Source organism: Bufo bufo, chromosome 4, assembly GCF_905171765.1.
Source record: "Bufo bufo chromosome 4, aBufBuf1.1, whole genome shotgun sequence".
Classification (NCBI taxonomy): domain Eukaryota; kingdom Metazoa; phylum Chordata; class Amphibia; order Anura; family Bufonidae; genus Bufo; species Bufo bufo.
The window spans coordinates 162256800-162280105 of NC_053392.1; the positions used below are offsets into that span (position 1 = coordinate 162256800).

At 43.0% G+C, this 23306-nt stretch overlaps 1 protein-coding gene across 2 annotated transcripts in view; it reads right to left on the reverse strand.

Moving 5' to 3' along the window:
- Positions 1 to 1617: 1617 nt before the first annotated feature.
- The window catches only part of TRPC1 (transient receptor potential cation channel subfamily C member 1), a 193231-nt gene continuing 171542 nt past the window's right edge, over positions 1618 to 23306 (reverse strand). For both annotated transcript variants that reach the window (XM_040428059.1, XM_040428058.1), the window contains one exon: positions 1618 to 2984. In XM_040428059.1, coding sequence (XP_040283993.1) covers positions 2757 to 2984 — 228 coding nt within the window. In that variant the 3' untranslated portion in view covers positions 1618 to 2756. The remainder of the gene's footprint in view (positions 2985 to 23306) is intronic.

Here is a 23306-nt window from a genome sequence, read left to right on the forward strand (position 1 = left end):
CCTCAAACAGCTGATCGTGGGGGTGCCAGGTGTCGGACCCCCGCCGATCTGATATTGATGACCTAACCTGAGGATAGGTCATCAATATAAAAAAAGCCCAGAGAACCCCTTTAATCTCCATCCCCATCTCCAATAATAACCCAAGGATCCTGGGCTCGTATCACCTCATTCTATCTGAAGCTCCTGTCTGGGCTGATCTACCGCTTCTGTTCATCAAATCCAAAACTCCTAGACAAAGATTCTGCAAAATTTTGCAAAAAACCTCAACAGTACATGCAAAAGCCCCACCACTGTGCAATCCCTTATTTTTGCCAAATAAATGAAGTTAAAGCAAGAGACATTTTGAGAATAATATATTTTATTTATAGAATTATTTTTATAGTGATTTCAAATAAATAAAGGATATGAAATAATGAATTTCTGCTCTGTAAAACAATGAAATAACTGTGACTCAAAGGAACAAACAATATAAATAATTTGATATTTTGTTCAGTTAAATAAATGTGTGTGAAATGAATGACATGCCAATGTACAGATGTAGCAGGGGTAACACACACTCTTAACTCAAATTTCTTAACTCATTGCGTTATCTTGAAACAAAAGCCATTGAAAAGCAATTGCTTAACGCACTTAGTTGCATTTAGTTTAGATAACATAAAGCATGTGTGTTAACCCTGCTACATCCGTATTTACAGAGAACCATAATAAAGCAAGGTATACATGTAAAGGAATCATACACCTCATAATAAACTGTTCTTAACAGAGCAGTTGAATGAACCATTTTATGCATTTTGTCATCATACTTTAAAAGGGTTGTGCAGGATCCTACAAAATGTAATTTAATTGTGTAAGTCTCGTCTGGTCTCCTACATACATAATAATGTCCCCACTTCAGTCTCACTGCTCCCCTGCCCTCCACTGTTTACAACCCGAACCTCCAGGTTGTGGACGTAGCAGAGCAGCAGCCACAATACTTCCCATAGTGCTGTGTGCTGCCAGATCCGCTAGAAATGTCAATTCCTACTACACCCTTCCCTGGGCCAAACACTCTGCCCACTACACCCTCCATCATCCGCTTGCTGCCTCCTCCTAATGTTTCCTCCCACACAGCATCAATATAACAAGAAGTGGACTCTGCCTACCCTACCTACAAAATACAGTTTCCACAGTCGGCGCAGTCACGTGAACACTCTCCCGATCTCCGGAGTGAAACAGAAAAAAGTACCTTAGTAATTTGCAGGGCCTGGCAGGGGAAGCACAGGGAAAGGGAAAAATGTATACTTAGATAACTCCTTAAGGGTTCATTCACATGACTGTACGAATGAGTTTGCATGGTGCTGGACCCATTCATTTCAATGGGGCCGCAAAAGATGTGGACAGCACACAGTGTGCTGTCCGCATCCGTAGTTCCGTTCCTCGGCCCCGTCAAAAATATAGAGCATGTCCTAATCTTGTTCGCAATTGCGGACAAGAATAGGCATTTTCTATGATAAGCGGCGGCCATGTGTGGTCCGCAAATTGTGGAATGCACATGGGTCGGTATCTGTGTTTTGCAGGCCCGCAATTTGCGGATCCGCAAAATACTACGGTCATGTGAATGTATCCTTAAGGGAAACTGTGAAAACCATGGTGTCTAATGCACATTCTCCTCAGTAATCATGATGTCTAGTGCCACTGCTGTATCTTGTAGGTTCCTGAATAATAAAATATGAATTAGAATGGACTGTACTTGGATGATTGCATGAAATAATTCAGGGACAAACTGGGTGACAACTGCAAATCTGCCTAGTTCTGTGTATTCCGGTGATGTCACTGAATATTTTCCAGGCCGCCTCCTCTTGACGATGAAAGACTTAAAAAAAAAAAAGTAATCTCTGTTCCTTCGTGCATGGGTTTGGAATGATCACACTGCCTGTGACATGCTGCATCTGGCTTACTGTGCAGCCTCACTTTTGTCGACCTGCATCTGTATTCTTCTAGCATCCTGTTCAAGTAACATCACCTTTAGATACATGGGATCTGATCACAACTTTGTGTGGTGCCTCAGCAAAGTATCATGGAGCATGTTCTTACCACACCTACTGCTGAAAGATGGCACTTAACAAAATGTCAAAAAATGTGTCCTGCTGCTTTCTTTAAAAAAACAACAACTATAATGAGATGTACACTTTAAAAGAATACGGAACACTGAGAAATCAGAAACATTTAAAAAAAATTCCCAACTCTTGCTCCCTTTATTTTCATACTGTATTTTCCGTGGTCCTACTTTGTCTCATATTATAATTAATACTGAGAAATAAAACTGAAAAATCTCTCTGTGCACCAGGAGCTCATGCATGTCCTCCCTTCTCCTCCTTATGGTCCTGAGACAGGCTGTAAGACAAGTGGCCGGAGCATGAGCCTCCCTGCTGTGTCCTATCTGCAGTAGTACAAAAAGATTGTTCATCCCTGCCTGTTGGTTAAGCTCTGTTCCTCTGTCGGACTCTAGTCAAATCTAGCTGAAGCAGATCAACAAGAGATTAACCCCATTGTTCTCTGCAAGATTTCCACAAGACTGTTGTGTCAAGATCATGCAGAAAGTGCTGCAGACTGCCAAACAGTGAGGGCAACCAGATTCCTTGTTTACTTTTAGAGTCCAGCTTTAGGTTTAGTGTTCGTTTAAGGATAAGATTATAAAATACTGGCACAAATGAATGCAGAAAATACCAACACAAACAGCTCTGTAGACAAAAAGGGACAGATCTATAATGAGGTCTTTAATTCCTGGGGTAGAACATTGCATATTTCGAGGTCCTGAAGCCAAGGAGGTCTCTCATCTCATTTCGGAATTTAGAAAGGTCCTGGCGGAGCTCATTTAGGTTTTCTACTGTGGCTTGGTCAGTGCTTTGCATCTTCTGCCTCATTGAAGTCAAGTATCGATGTACCAGACAGCACATGACCTTCTGGTAGTTCTCATCTCTCTTCTGCCTGAGACTCTTCCATTCCTATAATTTATAACCATGAACATATGTAATCAAATTAATTAGCATAAACCTTCACATAGATAGTAACAGAATAAAGTGAAACTCATAAGTAAGGAGTGTGTATGAGATTAGAAACACATGGCTGCTTTCTTCCAGAAACACTTCCACTCTTTTCGAGCATCATCTGATCCCCATTTTTCAGTCCAATGCTTATAGCAGATGTAGCAACACCAACTTGACACTTAAAGTTCTAAATAAAGTGTTGCGACAACATTTTCACTTAACACAACAAAACCCAATAAGCAAGTCAAGTTAAAGTCTGCTGCAACATGTTGTTCTGTCTAGGAAATGACAAACTCTATGAGCAAATGAGCAAGTTATCTTCTCCTCGTGCGGGCTAAGTGCGAAGTCGAGTGCTGTCTGCTCCTTGCTTTGAAACCTTATGGTCCTAACGTGCCCATTAAAAAATCAACTCTCACTTGACTGCAGTCCCATGAACACTGTGGCCAATCACATTTGCTTGAACTGGCCAGAAAGAGCAGGGAACAGGACAAGGCAAGACTGCAGACAGGTGAGGGTGGTTTTTAATTTTAATGGGTCACAGGTTAGGATCATAAGGGGTTACTGGATCCTAAGCCAGACAATCCCTATAAAGGGAACCTGTCACCACAAAGTGCAGTGCAACCTGCAGGCAGAATGTTATAGAGCAGGAGAAGCAGAGCAGAATGATATTTAGTTTTGTGGGAAAACATTAGTAAGTAAAGTGTGTAATTTATACAGTTGAATCTGTGCTCTCACTGAACTCAGTTGTCCACAGGACCGTCTTATCAGAGATTAAAAGCATTCTCTGTATAAAGGCGCATTTAGATTCAAATGTTAACGATTCATGTTGGGCGATAATCCAGTAGTGTAAATGTATGTAGTGAATGAACAATTGCACTGAAAACCCTCATTCAACGCATGTACAATCATTTATGTGAACGAATAAATTAGCGTTCATCCTTACTGAATTGCCTTAATCTAAAGGTATATCATGAGATCTTTGGTGTCTTTTATGTAAGTTGTTGCTATCTAAATATAGTAAATGATCCTCAAATAGGTGATTTATACTAGTTTCACACTAGTATTAAAGCTCTCCGGCAGACCTGCCGGAGCTCTCTGGGTCTAGCATAGCTAGATGTTACCACAATGCCCACCAAAACTGCTATGTACCAATCCCAGTATATTTGACAGGTAGCAGCCGGATCTCCGCCAGATGTCATTATAATCAAAGGGGCCAGTGGAAATTGCAGATGTCGGATCCAGAGAGTCCAGTGAATAGCTTAAATCGCCTAAACAGTAGCTGTCAGTCACTGACTGCACGGGGGTGGTCTTAACTTTAAAAGAGCAGAGACTTAAATGAATAAATGAATGCTTTTACTGAATCTTTTCTGCAGATTTCACAGCATTTCGTGGTAAAAGGTAGTCTTTAAAGGGGTTGTCTCAATTCAGCAAATGGCATTTATCATGTAGAGAAAGTTAATACAAGCCACTTACTATTGTATTGTTATTATCCATATTGCATCCTTTGCTGGCTAGATACATTTTTCCATCATATTATACACTTCTTGTTTCCATGGTTACGACCACCCTTCAATCCAGCATTGATGGCTGTGTGTCACTTTTCCTTGTGGGAGGGAAACACCACACCAAGCATAAGAGGGAAGGGCGGAACAGGGAATCAGGCCTGAGAACTAGGGAAGGAAGATGGATACCTCCTAGTAAAACCCTAACCAAAATCCTGAATGTCTACCAGTATGAACAGACCCCAGAGGTAGGTGTGTTCATACGCAGGAATACATAGAGTCCTATCTAGCCCTAAAGGACCTTGGTACTAATGGCAGGGATGGGACTACCTGTTCCTCCAAAAGGAAGGACGAACAGGAGTCTCCTACAGGCCTAATACAAACAATAGGGAAATGCAGCACACAGAACCCAAACAAAATACAAAAGGGAAAGGAAAGACTTAACTTCAAAAAGGCTATGGAAGCATCAGAAAATCCGCCGAGATCCACTCACCAGCTATCCACAACAAAAACTGAAGCTAAAGACGGCACAGCATTGTGGGAGAAGCAACAATGAATAAGGAAGATTAAATGACCACATTAGCAACACCTGAGGCAAGGGGAGTGGCCATTACCAGAAACAACACAGACACCTTTTGATCCACAAGGAAAATCTGTCAGATCAAAGCACGTGTTGCCAGTCTCACTGATCTCCAGCCATCTGTCGCGGGAACGTCTGGGACACCGTGCTTGCACACTATAAAAAAAAGTGCCAGTCTCTTTGGTATCCGGGACCATTAAAGCATACATAGACCAGTGCTTTTTTCTTTAGTGTGCAAGCACGGCCACCGATGATGGATTACAGGTTGGTCGCAACCATGGAAATGGGAAGTGTATAATGCGATGGAAAAATTAATCTAGCCAGCAAAGGCAATATGGATAATAACAATACATTAGTAAGTGGCTTGTATTAACTTTCTCTACATGATAAATAACATTTGCTACATCTGTACCATAGAAGCCGAGTACACAACTACCATGGATCTCATGGCGCTAACTATAGCCCTAAGAAGGAATTTAGTTCCTACAGATTTATACAGCCTCAACAGGCCGTATTCAAATACTGCACATTTGATCAGTATTTTGCATTGGTGTTTGTAGGACAATCCTAGAAGTGAAACTTGAACACAGAGGAAATATAATGGAAAGATTTAGACTACTTTGCACTCACTTCCGATTTTGGCGTGAAAATACTACTGAAAAGTTCTGAGAAAATCTGCAATGTGTGAATAAAACCTCATTATTGGCTCCACATACTGTAGATTTATAGCATATAAAAGCAATCTTAGGGTGAGATTTATCATCTCTAGGGATGAGCGAACCCGTGGAAGGGACTCGAACTTGACCCAAACTTGACCCCAAACCCGGACCTCATTAAAGTCAATGGGGACCCGAACTTCACTTTATTATTTTACCATGTTATAACGGAAAATAATAGCATTCTTAAGACAGAAAGCTAAATAAAATGGCCATTGAGGGGTTAAAAATAATAGAAAAAACTCACCTCATCCACTTGATTGTGCAGCCAGTATCCTCTTCTTTCTGCAGGACCTGCAAAAGGACCTGCGATGATGTCACTGCGCTCACCATGTGACATCACCGCAGGTCCTTCTATCTTCATTCAGCAGGAGAAAGAAGAAGGAAGAGGATACCGGCTGTGCGATCAAGTGGATGAGGTGAGTTTTAATTTTATTTTTTTTTAACTATTTTTAACCCCTTAATGGCCATTTTTTTTAGCATTCTGTCTTAACCACTTTAGGACCACAGGTTTATACCCCCCTAGTAACCAGGCCCTTTTTTACAAATCGGCACTTTTAATGGTTTATTGCTCGGTCATGCAACTTGGCACCCAAATGAATTTTACCTCCTTTTCTTCTCAGAAATACAGCTTTCTTTTGGTGGTATTTGATTGCTGCTGAGATTTTTCGTTTTTCTGATATTAATCAAAATAGGCCGAAATTTTTTCAAAAAAAGTGTATTTTTAACTTTCTCTGGTTAAATTGTTCAAATATAATTACACTTCTATACAAGTTTGTGTCAGAATTTATTGTGCTACATGTCTGATAAAAAAATCCAATAAGTGTATATTTATTGGTTTGCGCAAAAGTTATAGCGTTTACAAACTATGGTACAAAAATGTGAATTTCCGCATTTTGAAGCAGCTCTGACTTTCTGAGCACCTGTCATGTTTCTTGAGGTGCTAGAATGCCAGGATAGTATAAATACCCCCCAAATGACCCCATTTTAGAAAGAAGACACCCCAAAGTATTCGCGGAGGGGCATGGTGAGTTTATGTATGATTTAATTTTTTTTCACAAGTTAGCGGAAAATGACACTTTCTGAGAAAAAAAATAAATAAATAAAGTTTCCATTTCTGCTAATGTTGAGGAACGGTTGAGACATATGCATATATATCCATGCATGCCTGCAAACACGTGCGGGCATGTATGGTATATATGTGCATACATTAGCCATAGCATCATGGGACGATGTGCGCAGATGTGCCCAGCATCTGCGCACGTCTGCCCATGGTGATCCCCAGGGGCTCATGGTGGCCCCTGTGGGAAATATGTGCCCCCTTATATTGTAGGGGCTTGTGCCCTCTTATATTGTAGGGGCTTGTGCCCCCTTATCTGTGCCCCCTTATATATGAATGTGGCCCATTAGATAATCCCCCTTAATATATGCCCCCTTATCATATATATATGTGCCCCTATACAGTTATATAGGAGGGCTTATTCCTGCCCCTATGTGAATAATGTCCGTTCATATATGCTTATAGATGTGCCTCAAGCATCTATGGACATATATGGCCGGAATCCCGCTCATATGCGCCTGCTGGGTGGGTGGAGGAGACAGACAGTTGGACAATTATGTCCAGCGTCGGCCTCTACAAAGGACAGAGGATCAAAAAGATCCTCTGCCCTTTGTCACCATCTCCGGCAGCGCTGGAGATGGTATGCCTAACAGGGACATGGGAACAGAGTTCCCATGCCCCTGTCTGCCGCTCACCTCAGGCGCTGTAATTACAGCGCCAGAGATGTGCGATATCTCCACAGGCGGGAGGATCAAAGGATCCCCCTGCCTGGGAGAGCGGGCTGGCGCAGGGCGGTAAAACGGGCGCGAGTGCTGCAGGGTTTAAATACCCCAGCAGCACTGCGCTCTGACAGTTCGGTCCCCCCCCCCTGAAGGTGAGCGCACCCGGCGCTGGGATAGAGAACCCCTGCCTGCCTGCCGCAGCAGAGCGCTGTGCTCTGCGCTCAGAAGTGGACCCCCTGCATGCCGGAGTGAAGATCCCCCCCACTAAGAGGAGAGAGCGCAGCCAGCAAAGGAGCTGCGCTCCTGCACATACCCGAAAGGCTGGCAGCGCTCTGAAGAGAAGTGGAGGAGACTAGGCTGAGTAGTTGAGCCCAGAACAGCCCTGAGGAGGAGAGCAGAAGGACGGAGCAGAAGTTATACAGTCTAAGTATCACTTTCCCTGTCCTGCCTCCTCCTTAACCCTTGCTGCCCTGAAATATCTCACTGCCCCCCTGCCATTAACCCCTTCATTGCCCAGCAGTCCCCCAATGGCAATCCCAGCAGCATTGCTGCTGCCCTTAACCCCTGCCCTGCTGCCCCAGGTCACAGTCCCCTGCTCTGCAACTCTGCTCCCCAGTCCCCTGTTAACCCCTTCAGTGCCCTGTTCCCCTACTCTCCCCTGGTTACCCCTGGAACCCTATACATCCCCTGGTTCCCTGTGTGCCTGCTCTCCCCTGGTTTACCCTGTTATCACCCCCCATAGACCCCTGAACCCTGGTGGCCCTGCTGGTAAACCCTGATTAACCCCTGGTGGATACCCTGGTCCCCTGCCTTGGTTCCTCTGTAGAGCATGCTTCTGCTCTGCAAACAATATTGTGTAATTAACCCTCTTGTTACCCTGTAGGGACAGTGAGTACAGACGGGTGGGGTTGTTACTGATATTTGTGTGTATGCGAATGTATTATTGTATTGTATAGATAGTGTGTGGGGTGGAATGTGGGATTGTGTTGTGTAGTGTAGTTAGGCTTGTATTGTGTTTATGGTAGTACTGTTTCTGTACTGCGGTGTGTACGTCTATATGTATATATATTCATATCCATTGATCCATGAATATGTATAGATATTAGCGTATTGCTAGACGTGTATAATTGTATTGTGTAATAAATATTCCTTATTGTTCATAATGCAGTGTATGGTGTTTTTAGTAGTCGCCGCCGTAGTATAGTGATAGTAAGGCGCATGCAGCTAGATTAGTGATTAGTGTAAGGCAATCAGTAGTGTTTTATGTTTATTTAGGTATAAATAGGCGGAGTCATCACTAGACGACTCTCGCCTATTTATGAATATTAATTATGGAGATTTGCATAAATATCAATAATTAATATCCCCTTTAACAGCTAACTTCTGGCAAAAAAAATAAAAAATCTCCCACGGACTCACTATGCCCCTCAGTGAATACCTTGGGGTGTCTACTTTCCGAAATGGGGTCATTTGTGGGGTGTGTTTACTGTTCTGGCATTTTGGGCGGGGCTAAATTGTGAGCAACCCTGTAAAGCTTAAAGGTACTCATTGGACTTTCGGCCCCTTTACGCACCTAGGCTGCAAAAAAGTGTCACACATGTGGTATCGCCATACTCAGAAGAAGTAGGGCAATGTGTTTTGGGGTGTATTTTTACATATACCCATGCTGGGTGAGATAAATATCTCTGTAAATTGACAACTTTGTATAATTTTTTTTTTAAAGTTGTCATTTACAGAGATATTTCTCACACACAGTATGGGGATATGTAAAAATACACCCCAAAACACATTGCCCTACTTCTTCTGAGTACGGCAATACCACATGTGTGACACTTTTTTGCAGCTTAGGTGCACAAAGGGGCCCAAATTCCAATGAGTACCTTTAGGATTTCACAGGGCATTTTTTACGCATTTGGATTCCAAACTACTTCTCACGCTTTAGGGCCCCTAAAATGCCAGGGCAGTATTAATATCCCACAAGTGACCCCATTTTGGAAAGAAGACACCCCAAGGTATTCCGTGAGGGGCATGGCGAGTTCATAGAAGATTTTATTTTTTGGCACAAGTTAGCGGAAAATGTTTTTTTTTCTTACAAAGTCTAATATTCCACTAACTTGTGACAAAAAATAAAATTTTACATGAACTCGCCATGCCCCTCACGAAATACCTTGGGGTGTCTTCTTTCCAAAATGGGGTCACTTGTGGGGTATTTATACTATCCTGGCATTTTAGGGGCCCTAAAGCGTGAAAAGTAGTTTGGAATCCAAATGCGTAAAAAATGCCCTGTGAAATCCTAAAGGTACTCATTGGAATTTGGGCCCCTTTGTGCACCTAGGCTGCAAAAAAGTGTCACACATATGGTATCGCCGTACTCAGAAGAAGTAGGGCAATGTGTTTTAGGGTGTATTTTTACATATACCCATACTGTGTGTGAGAAATATCTCTGTAAATGACAACTTTTCCCATTTTTTTATAAAAAGTTGTCAATTTACAGAGATATTTCTCTCACCCAGCATGGGTATATGTAAAAATACACCCCAAAACACATTGCCCTACTTATTCTGAGTACGGAAATACCACATGTGTGAGACTTTTTTGCAGCCTAGGTGCGCAAAGGGGTCCAAATTCCAATGAGTACCTTTTAGGAGGGCATTTTTAGACATTTGGATTCCAGACTTCTTCTCACGCTTTAGGGCCTCTAAAATGCCAGGGCAGTATAAATACCCCACATGTGACCCCATTTTGGAAAGAAGACACCCCAAGGTATTCCGTGAGGGGCATGGCGAGTTCATAGAAGATTTTTTTTTTTTGGCACAAGTTAGCAGAAATTGAATTTTTTTGTTTTTTCTCACAAAGTCTCCCTTTCCGCTAACTTGGGACAAAAAGTTAAATCTTTCATGGACTCAATATGCCCCTCAGCGAATACCTTGGGGTGTCTTCTTTCCAAAATGGGGTCATTTGTGGGGTGTTTGTACTGCCCTGGCATTTGAGGGTCTCCACAATCATTACATGTATGGCCAGCATTAGGAGTTTCTGCTATTCTCCTTATATTGAGCATATGGGTAATGAGATTTTTTTTTCCGTTCAGCCTCTGGGCTGAAAGAAAAAATGAACAGCACAGATTTCTTCATTCACATCGATCAATGTGGATGAAAAAATCTCTGCCAGAAAATGTGCAAAAAAAAAAAAAAGAGGGGAAAGGCGTCTGCCAGGACATAGTACCACACACAGGTACACTATTAGTGTAGGGATTGCGTGACACAGGACAGGCACACAGGGGTCTTAGGTGGACCAAGCGATCAACCAGCTGCAGCACTGATGTGCATTCTGACGGAAGCATTGCGCTGCTGCCAGATTACACAAAAGTCGGTGTATGCAGCGCTGTAAGACGAGATTTCTCCTCTGCAGTAAAAAAGATACGTTTGCCGAGGCATATGAGCTGAGGGGCGGCGTTCATATGCTTTGGCAAACGTATCTTTTTTACTGCAGAGGAGAAATCTCGTCTTACAGCGCTTTGGCCCAACATCTAAACCCACTAAGCTCGTATGCCCTGGCAAACCCGATTTCTCCATTCACATCAATCGATGTGGATGAATAAATCATTGCCAGAATTTTTATTTTTATTTTTTATACAAAGTGTTTGCCAAAGCATATGAACGCCGCCCCTCAGCTCATATGCCTCGGCAAACGTATCTTTTTTACTGCAGAGGAGAAATCTCGTCTTACAGCGCTGCATACACCGACTTTTGTGTAATCTGACAGCAGCGCAATGCTTCCGTCAGAATGCACATCAGTGCTGCAGCTGGTTGATCGCTTGGTCCACCTAAGACCCCTGTGTGCCTGTCCTGTGTCACGCAATCCCTACACTAATAGTGTACCTGTGTGTGGTACTTGCGGAAACACTCCCCCTATGCATAGGGCAGGCTGGTCAGGACAGTCAGGACAAAAAAAAGGTGGTGTCACGCCTTATTCCAGCCCTGCTACAGACACAACATCTTTTCCTTGGGGAACGCTGAGTTGGGGTACCAGGATAGACACTCGGGAAGTGTCTGTCATGTAGCCGGCTCACTACATCAGGGACTTGGGGCACAGACCCTCCTGGATACAGGATTTCCGAAATGATCCCTTCCTGGAATTTTAGGAAGGATCCTGTTCTCCCAGCCTTACTGTAGAAAACAAAAAACTATTATAGACAGCCAATTGAATTAAATAAACAGACACCTTCTTATACCAGTGTCTGGTGCAGCGGGACACTAAATAGGGAGCCAACATCTGGTCATTGAAGTCCACCCCTCCCATGTGAAGGTTATAGTCGTGGACAGAGAGGGGTTTCTCAATGACTCCAGTTGCCCTTTCAATTTGGACAGTCGTGTCTGCGTGAATGGTGGACAGAAGGTAAACGTCCCTCTTGTCCCTCCACTTCACCGCGAGCAGTTCTTGGTCACACAAGGCAGCCCTCTCCCCCCGTGCAAGTCGGGTATTAATGAGCCGTTGGGGGAAGCCCCGGCGACTAGGTCGCGCGGTGCCACAGCATTGAATTCCGACTAGATGTAAGTGCCGAAAGAGGGCCACACTTGTGTAAAAATTGTCTACGTATAAGTGGTACCCCTTGTGGAGTAAGGGTGACACCAAGTCCCAGACAATCTTGCCACTGCTCCCCAGGTAGTCAGGACATCCGACTGGCTCCAGTTTTGAGTCTTTTCCCTCATAGACCCTAATACGATATGTATAGCCTGTGGCCCTTTCACAGAGCTTATACAGTTTGCTGGGGATGTACTGTTTGATGCCAAGGCGCCCGGTAAAATGTACTAGGGACTCGTCTATGCAGATGTTCTGATTGGGGGTATACGCATCTGCAAATCTGGATGACAAATGGTCTATGAGAAGCCGAATTTTGCCGATCCTAAATGAGCTGTCTCCATGCGACCTCAAGACTGGGCGGTGAAAGGGGGCAATACGGGTGCGGTGGAAGCAGGGAATTGCCAATTAGGGTTTGCCAGCACCTCTGGGATACTAAGGGCTCTACGGGCCTGTGAACGTGGTAGCTGCGACGGGGGAGTTAATGCACGTGCCACCGTACCAGCTTGAACTTCCCTTCTGGTGCTCGCCACTTCACCAGGGAATACGGCAGTGCTGGTAGAAGGTCCAGGGTGTGCTGCGCTGCTGGTGTATGCCGCACCATAAAAAAGATCAGCGCTAGCACCACTCTGCTGCAAATGAGGCTCATCATGCGGGGTAGGCAGAACACTGACATGGGATCGGGTACGCCTGACTGTAGCAGGGACCTCAACCTCGTCATCTTCACTAGCGGTTAGAGTGCCACTGCTGTCTACAGGTTCATATTCTGAACCACTGGATTCAGCGGGTGAGGCGTCCCCATCGCTTTCATCCATCACGGCCAGAATCCTGTAGGCCTCTTCAGCGGAATACCCCTTGTTTAAATTTAGGGGGTATTCCTCTGAGACTACCCAGGAAAAAGAGCAAACCTGCCTAGTAAAAAGGAGTGCTTGCGAAGTAAAGCTGTGATCGCTAATAAAGATCCAAAAAGCTCAAAAGTGATCTTTATAGCGGCGCAGCGATTTTACAGTGTTTTTGCAGTGATCAGAAAAAAATATTTCTGTCACTGCGGTGGGGCGGACTGAACGCAAGTGTGCGCACAAGATCAGGCCTGATCGGGCGAACATTGCGTTTTTTGTAGAGCCTAAGGTGACCCTAATGTACTTATATAGATCTGATTGCGATCAGTTTTGATCACTTACAGATACTATATAGTACTAGTGCTGATTAGCGACAGCGATGACGCTAATCAACGACTAATCAGTGACTGCGGTGCGGTGGGCTGGGTGCTAACTACCTAACAAGTAGCTAACTACCTGGCGGTGATGAGGGACCCTTACAGGGGGGTGATCAATGACAGGGGGGTGATCAGGGAGTCTATATGGGGTGATCAGGGGGTTAATAAGGGGTTAATAAGTGACAGGGGGGGGGGGGTAGTGTATGTGTGGTGATTGGTGCTACTTACAGAGCTGCCTGTGTCCTCTGGTGGTCGATCTAAGCAAAACGGACCACCAGAGGACAAGGTAGCAAGTATATCAGATGCTATTTACAAAATAGCGTCTGATATACCTATTTGATTGGATCTTTTAAAAATCTACAGCCTGCCAGCCAATGATCGATGCCGGCAGGCTGTAGTTGAACTTCTGAACTGCACGATCCTGTGAACGCGCGCTCCTGTGAGCGCGCGTTCACAGGAAATCTCGGGTCTCACGAGATGACGCCTATTGGCGTCATCGAGACCTGAGAGTGCTGCCGCACTGACGCCTATCGGCGTTAGTGTGACGGGAGGTGGTTAAGAATGCTATTATTTTCCGTTATAACAATTTATACTTTATACCGAACTTCGCTCAACCCTAATCATCTCTCTTGGGCCACAAAAGTGACTTTACAAAGTCGCAAGCTGTGTGTTTGTGACTTTTTGAAAAAACTTTACAGGTTTGGTGTTCCGGCATGACTTTTTTGTCCTCCATAACGGAAACCAGACGGATAAGTTATTTGTGGCCATAAATTTCTATTATGATGGATCAAAACAGAACGCTTCTTAACCCTTAGGATACCAGAGGTTTTTTTCGTTTTTGCGGTTTCATTTTTCTTCCCTATTTTCCTTGAGCCATAACTTTTTTATATTTCTGGTCACATAGCTGTATGAGGGCTTATTTTTTGTGGGACAGGTTGTACTTTCTAATTTCACTATTAATTATGGCATAAAATGTAGTGGGAAGCGGTAAAAAAATCACAATTCCTCCAATGTTTTATGGGTTTTGTTCCCACATCATTTCGTTTACGACAAAACTGACTCATGCCCTCCATTCTCTGGGTCGATACGATTACACAGATACCCCATATGTATAGGTTATTTATGTCTAAATAGTGTACAAATAAATTTAAACTTTGATAAAAAAAAATTACATCACCATATTCGGACCCCCATAACTTTTTTTATACTTTTGTCTACTGAGTTGTTTAGGGGCTCATTTTTTGCAGAACAATCTGTAGTTTTTATTGATACCATTTTGGAGTGTGCATGACTTTTTGATCATATTTTATAAAAAAAAATTGGGTAAGAGAAGAAATGAAAAAATCGCAAATCGGGCATTTTGACCCTTTTTTCCGTTACGCCATTCGCCGTATTGGAATTTTTTATTTTATTTTAATAGTATAGGCCTTTTTGGTCGCAGTGATACTCATGATGTTTATATTTATTGTTATTTAGGTATTTATTTTTTAATTATACGGAAAGGGGGGTGATTTAAACTTTTATATATATTTTTTTATATTTTTTACTTTTTTTAAAAATTTTGTGATGATTTTGTGGCTCATATATGAACCTATAAATGATGTATTTTCATTTTTCATTATGTTCTATCAGGGATTTTTAAAATGCAATTTAAACTCAGTATTGCTCATTTCTTATCTTGGCCTGCCACCTGGTGGCCAAAATAAGAATTGCAGCATGAACACTTTCAGCCTCGTCAGCGAGGCTGAAAGTGTCCAGAGCACTATCGATGCCCCAATTGGCCACACGGGGCATCGGTAGGAAGCGCATTTAGATGCCGTGATCTCACTTGGTCACAGCATCTAAAGCATTTAATTACCGCGATCTGCATTATTGTCAGTCACGGTAATTAGCCGCAGGTCTTTTCTGTTTGAAACAGCAGAAATCTGCCGGCCATGGCGCACGCTGCACGTGCGAGCAGGCGCCATGTTTACACATCGCTCCAGCGCCGTACATGTACAGCGCTGGTAGCGAACGGGTTAAAGGCTTCCATTTTGCATTCCGTCATAGAATTCCATTATATTCAGTTATAACGGAATCCAACGGGATTCCTCCACTGCCTGAACTCTGAACCTGAAAAATTCGGGTTCACTCATCCCTATGGCAGGGGTGGGAAAAGGGTGTGGCAAAAAGCCAAGACAAACTTTTTCGTCATTTACATCAGTTTTAGATTTCTGCTTAGGCACATGAACTGCTGGAGGATGAACCTAATTTATGACAAGGCCTGGACCTCTTCATAAATTAGGTGCATCCTCTGGAAGCCCAGTGGATATCAAGACCAGAACAGAAAGAATTGGTCTTGATAAATCTCTCCCTTAGTTTTATAGCTGAGGATCAGAAAAAGCTGTGTATCCTTTTTATATGTAAACCAGTAATGCCATGCTACTGTATGATTAGTTCATATTTATGATCTGTCCTCAGGATAGGTCACCAATTTCAGATTGGCGGGCCAATCAGATGTTTGAAGAGAATGCAGTGCTTCTGTGAATGCTGCATTGTCTTCACTTCTTGCCATCGACATTGCAGCAGTGAAGCAGTGTAATTACAGCTGCTCCATGCTATTCACTTGAATGGGACAGAGCGGATGTAATTACACTACTCCACCGCTGAGATGTCGACGGTGAGCAGGTAAACAGTGAAGAGAACACAGTGCTTACACAAGCGCTACATTCTCATTAAACAGCTGATCATATGGGTGCCGGGAGTTGGGTCCTCCCCAACCTGATGACTAGAGATGGCCTTGCAGTTCGCCCGGCAGTCATTTTGTGGTGAACATTGCTCGTTCGCAATTCGCCAAACATGCAAACATATGGCGATGTTCGCATGCGCCATATTCTTTTGCATTGTGCCGAACTTTGACCCATGACATATCCATCAGGTGGGACAGGACAGGCAATTGAGACGTTTCAGCACATGGACACACCCCCACCCTATAACAGAACCTGATCTGGCAGACATTTTACATTCTGTATTTTGCCAGTGTAGGGAGAGGTTGCTTTGTGGAGCAGAGACAGACTGTTAGGGACACCAAACGCTAGCTAATAGGGCCACAAAAGTCATTTTAAGGACTGGTATTGGTGTGCTATCGTTAGGTGTGATATACTGAGGGGTGTGATATACTTATAATATACTTTCTAACATAGAAAGTATATTATAGTGCATTTGTATTGTGCAGCAGTGTGCGGTTCTGCTGCGATACCTCAGGTATATAGAGGGACAAGCGCTACTGAAACAACTATTTGCAACGGGTGTGATATACCTGTTGCCCCCCAAAAAACTGATTGAGGGCTGAAATATACCTGCTTCCACAAAATACTGATTAAGGGGTGCGATATACCTGCTTCCAAATATTGATTGAGGCCTGCGATATACCTGCTTCCACAAAATAATGATTGAGGGGTGCGATATACCTGCTTACACCAAATATTGATTAAAAGGTTATATATACCTGCGGCTATATATGCCTGCTTCCGAAAAATACTGATTAAGGGTTTTTTATATACCTGCTTCCACAAAATACTGATTATGGGGTGCGATATACCTGCCTCCACCAAATATTGATTAAGGGTCCATTCACACGTCCATGTGTGTTTTGCGGATCCGCAAAACACGGACACCAGCAATGTGCGTTCCGCATTTTGCGGACCGCACATCGCCAGCACTCTCATAGAAAATGCCTTTTCTTGTCAGCAATTGCGAACTACAATAGGACATGTTCTATTTTTTTGCGAAACTGAAGTGCGGATTCGGAAGTGGAGATCCGCAAATGCGGATGCGGACAGCAAATTCCGGCCCCATTTAAAATAAATGGGTAATCACCTGTTCCGCAAAATTTCGGAACGGATGAGGACCCATTTTACGGACGTGTGAATGGACCCTAAGGGTTCTACATACCTGCTTCCACAAAATACTGATTAAGGGTTTTTTATATACTGTAGGAAGGTGCAAGGGGCTGTCATTCATGGAAGATATGTGTCACCGAGGTTCCTGGCCTCGGTTAGGTAATAGCCGGTAGTTTTAAGTGTCAGCGGCAGCTAGTGCTGATTGACACTGTTTGTTGTTAGTATGGCTGCAAAGCCGATCTGGGCCGGTTCTTACTGGGAGTAGCCAAAGTGCTGGGTGGGTGACTTCTCCCCACGCTCCAGGGCGGGTCTTTATTGGCCTATAAAAAAAAAACAGCCAGCAGTCCACAGGGAAGCTTTGGGATCTGTCAATTGGTGCCGTACTAAAGGATTAAAAGCCGCATGCTGGAAAATAGGCACCTAAAGCCTGCTGTGGACGGCTGGGGGAAAACTGCTAACCAGGTGAAGATTTTGTTCTATGGACATTGCATGGTGTGAACAAACACCAAGACTGTGAATGGTCATTTTGTGTTTCCTTATGTGTGAATAAACACCAAACTGTTTAAGTTAAAGACTTTGTGATTGCCTCTATACTGCGTCCGCTAGCCTGTCTACCAGAGCAAAACCCCACAATACCTGCTTCCCCAAAATACTGATTGAGGTGTGCGATATACCTGCTTCCACAAAATACCGATTAAAGGGAATTGATATACCTGCTTCCAGAAAATACTGATTAAGGGATTGATATACCTGCTTCCACCAAATATTGATTGAGGCCTGCGATAAACCTGCTTCCACAAAATACTGATTAAGGGGTTTGATATACCTGCTTCCACCAAATATTGATAAAGGGGTTCTATATACCTGCTTCCACAAAATACAGATTGAGGGGTACGATATATCTGCTTCCACAAAATACTGATTAAGGGGTTCTATATACTTGCTTCCACAAAATACTGATTAAGGGGTTCTTTATACCTGCTTCCACAAAATACTGATTGAGGGGTGCAATATACCTGCTTCCACAAAATACTGAATAAGGGGTTTAATATACCTGCTTCCACAAAATACAGATTGAGGGGTGCGATATACCTGCTTCCACCAAATATTGATTAAGGAGTTCTACAGGGAGTGCAGAATTATTAGGCAAATGAGTATTTTGACCACATCATCCTCTTTATGCATGTTGTCTTACTCCAAGCTGTATAGGCTCGAAAGCCTACTACCAATTAAGCATATTAGGTGATGTGCATCTCTGTAATGAGAAGGGGTGTGGTCTAATGACATCAACACCCGATATTAGGTGTGCATAATTATTAGGCAACTTCCTTTCCTTTGGCAAAATGGGTCAAAAGAAGGACTTGACAGGCTCAGAAAAGTCAAAAATAGTGAGATATCTTGCAGAGGGATGCAGCACTCTTAAAATTGCAAAGCTTCTGAAGCGTGATCATCGAACAATCAAGCGTTTCATTCAAAATAGTCAACAGGGTCGCAAGAAGCGTGTGGAAAAACCAAGGCGCAAAATAACTGCCCATGAACTGAGAAAAGTCAAGCGTGCAGCTGCCAAGATGCCACTTGCCACCAGTTTGGCCATATTTCAGAGCTGCAACATCACTGGAGTGCCCAAAAGCACAAGGTGTGCAATACTCAGAGACATGGCCAAGGTAAGAAAGGCTGAAAGACGACCACCACTGAACAAGACACACAAGCTGAAACGTCAAGACTGGGCCAAGAAATATCTCAAGACGGATTTTTCTAAGGTTTTATGGACTGATGAAATGAGAGTGAGTCTTGATGGGCCAGATGGATGGGCCCGTGGCTGGATTGGTAAAGGGCAGAGAGCTCCAGTCCGACTCAGACGCCAGCAAGGTGGAGGTGGAGTACTGGTTTGGGCTGGTATCATCAAAGATGAGCTTGTGGGGCCTTTTCGGGTTGAGGATGGAGTCAAGCTCAACTCCCAGTCCTACTGCCAGTTTCTGGAAGACACCTTCTTCAAGCAGTGGTACAGGAAGAAGTCTGCATCCTTCAAGAAAAACATGATTTTCATGCAGGACAATGCTCCATCACACGCGTCCAAGTACTCCACAGCGTGGCTGGCAAGAAAGGGTATAAAAGAAGAAAATCTAATGACATGGCCTCCTTGTTCACCTGATCTGAAACCCATTGAGAACCTGTGTTCCATCATCAAATGTGAGATTTACAAGGAGGCAAAACAGTACACCTCTCTGAACAGTGTCTGGGAGGCTGTGGTTGCTGCTGCACGCAATGTTGATGGTGAACAGATCAAAACACTGACAGAATCCATGGATGGCAGGCTTTTGAGTGTCCTTGCAAAGAAAGGTGGCTATATTGGTCACTGATTTGTTTTTGTTTTGTTTTTGAATGTCAGAAATGTATATTTGTGAATGTTGAGATGTTATATTGGTTTCACTGGTAAAAATAAATAATTGAAATGGGTATATATTTGTTTTTTTGTTAAGTTGCCTAATAATTATGCACAGTAATAGTCACCGGCACACACAGATATCCCCCTAAAATAGCTAAAACTAAAAACAAACTAAAAACTACTTCCAAAAATATTTAGCTTTGATATTAATGAGTTTTTTGGGTTCATTGAGAACATGGTTGTTGTTCAATAATAAAATTAATCCTCAAAAATACAACTTGCCTAATAATTCTGCACTCCCTGTATATACCTGCTTCCACAAAATACTGATTGAGGGGTGCGATAGACCTGCTTCCACAAAATATTGATTAAGGGGTTCTATACACCTGTTTCCACAAAATACTGATTGAGGGGTGCGATATACCTGCTTCCACAAAATACAGATTGAGGGGTGAAATACATCTGCTTCCACCAAATATTGACTAAGGGGTTCTATATACCTGCTTCCACAAAATACTGATTACAGGGATTGATATACCTGCTTCCACAAAATGATGATTAAGAGGTTTGATATACTTACTTCCACCAAATATTGATTAAGGGGTTCTATATACCTGCTTCCACAAAATACAGATTGAGGGGTGTGATATTCCAGCTTTCAAGAAATACTGATTAAGGGTTTTTTATATACCTGCTTCCATAAAATACTGATTGAGGGGTGCGATATACCTGCTTCCACAAAATATTGATTAAGGGGTTCTATATACCTGTTTCCACAAAATACTGATTGAGGGGTGCGATATACCTGCTTCCACAAAATATTGATTAAGGGGTTCTATATACCTGCTTCCACAAAATACTGATTGAGGGGTGCAATACACCTGCTTCCACCAAATATTGACTAAGGGGTTCTATATACCTGCTTCCACAAAATACTGATTACAGGGATTGATATACCTGCTTCCACGAAATGATGATTAAGAGGTTTGATATTCCTGCTTCCACAAAATATTGATTAAGGGGTTCTATATACCTGCTTCCACAAAATACTGATTACAGGGATTGATATACCTGCTTCCACGAAATGATGATTAAGAGGTTTGATATTCCTGCTTCCACAAAATATTGATTAAGGGGTTCTATATACCTGTTTCCACAAAATACTGATTGAGGGGTGCGATATACCTGCTTCCACAAAATACTGATTAAGGGGATTTATATACCTGCTTCCACCAAATATTGATTGAGGCCTGCGATACACCTGCTTCCACAAAATACTGATTATGGGGATTGATATACCTGCTTCCACCAAATATTGATTGAGGCCTGCGATACTCCTGCTTCCACAAAATACTGATTAAGGGGATTGATATACCTGCTTCCACCAAATATTGATTAAGGCTGGCGATACACCTGCTTCCACAAAATACTGATTAAGGGGATTGATATACCTGCTTCCACAAAATGATGATTAAGAGGTTTGATATACTTCCACCAAATATTGATTAAGGGGTTCTATATACCTGCTTCCACAAAATACAGATTGAGGGGTGTGATATTCCAACTTTCAAGAAATACTGATTAAGGGTTTTTTCTATACCTTCTTCCATAAAATACTGATTGAGGGGTGCGATATACCTGCTTCCACAAAATATTGATTAAGGGGTTCTATATACCTGTTTCCAAAAAATACTGATTGAGGGGTGCGATATACCTGCTTCCACAAAATACTGATGATTGAGGGGTGCAATACACCTGCTTCCACCAAATATTGACTAAGGGGTTCTATATACCTGCTTCCACAAAACACTGATTACAGGGATTGATATACCTGCTTCCACGAAATGATGATTAAGAGGTTTGATATTCCTGCTTCCACAAAATATTGATTAAGGGGTTCTATATACCTGTTTCCACAAAATACTGATTGAGGGGTGCGATATACCTGCTTCCACAAAATACTGATTAAGGGGATTTATATACCTGCTTCCACCAAATATTGATTGAGGCCTGCGATACACCTGCTTCCACAAAATACTGATTAAGGGGATTGATATACCTGCTTCCACCAAATATTGATTGAGGCCTGCGATACACCTGCTTCCACAAAATACTGATTAAGGGGATTGATATACCTGCTTCCACCAAATATTGATTAAGGCCTGCGATACACCTGCTTCCACAAAATACTGATTAAGGGGATTGATATACCTGCTTCCACCAAATATTGACTGAGGCCTGCGATACACCTGCTTCCACAAAATACTGATTAAGGGGTTTGATATACTTACTTCCACCAAATATTGATTAAGGGATTCTATATACCTGCTTCCACAAAATACAGATTGATGGGTGTGATATTCCAGCTTTCAAAAAATACTGATTAAGGGTTTTTTATATACAGTGGGGGAAATAATTATTTGACCCCTCACTGATTTTGTAAGTTTGTCCAATGACAAAGAAATGAAAAGTCTCAGAACAGTATCATTTCAATGGTAGGTTTATTGTAACAGTGGCAGATAGCACATCAAAAGGAAAATCGAAAAAATAACTTTAAATAAAAGATAGCAACTGATTTGCATTTCATTGAGTGAAATAAGTATTTGAACCCCTACCAACCATTAAGAGTTCTGGCTCCCACAGAGTGGTTAGACACTTCTACTCAATTAGTCACCCTCATTAAGGACACCTGTCTTAACTAGTCACCTGTATAAAAGACACCTGTCCACAGAATCAATCAATCAAGCAGACTCCAAACTCTCCAACATGGGAAAGACCAAAGAGCTGTCCAAGGATGTCAGAGACAAAATTGTAGACCTGCACAAGGCTGGAATGGGCTACAAAACCATTAGCAAGAAGCTGGGAGAGAAGGTGACAACTGTTGGTGCGATTGTTCGAAAATGGAAGGAGCACAAAATGACCATCAATCGACCTCGCTCTGGGGCTCCACGCAAGATCTCACCTCGTGGGGTGTCAATGGTTCTGAGAAAGGTGAAAAAGCATCCTAGAACTACACGGGAGGAGTTAGTTAATGACCTCAAATTAGCAGGGACCACAGTCACCAAGAAAACCATTGGAAACACATTACACCGCAATGGATTAAAATCCTGCAGGGCTCGCAAGGTCCCCCTGCTCAGGAAGGCACATGTGCAGGCCCGTCTGAAGTTTGCCAATGAACACCTGAATGATTCAGAGAGTGACTGGGAGAAGGTGCTGTGGTCTGATGAGACCAAAATAGAGCTCTTTGGCATTAACTCAACTCGCTGTGTTTGGAGGAAGAAAAATGCTGCCTATGACCCCCAAAACACCGTCCCCACCGTCAAGCATGGGGGTGGAAACATTTTGCTTTGGGGGTGTTTTTCTGCTAAGGGCACAGGACAACTTATTCGCATAAACGGGAAAATGGACGGAGCCATGTATCGTGAAATCCTGAGCGACAACCTCCTTCCCTCTGCCAGGAAACTGAAAATGGGTCGTGGATGGGTGTTCCAGCACGACAATGACCCAAAACATACAGCAAAGGCAACAAAGGAGTGGCTCAAGAAGAAGCACATTAAGGTCATGGAGTGGCCTAGTCAGTCTCCGGACCTTAATCCAATCGAAAACCTATGGAGGGAGCTCAAGCTCAGAGTTGCACAG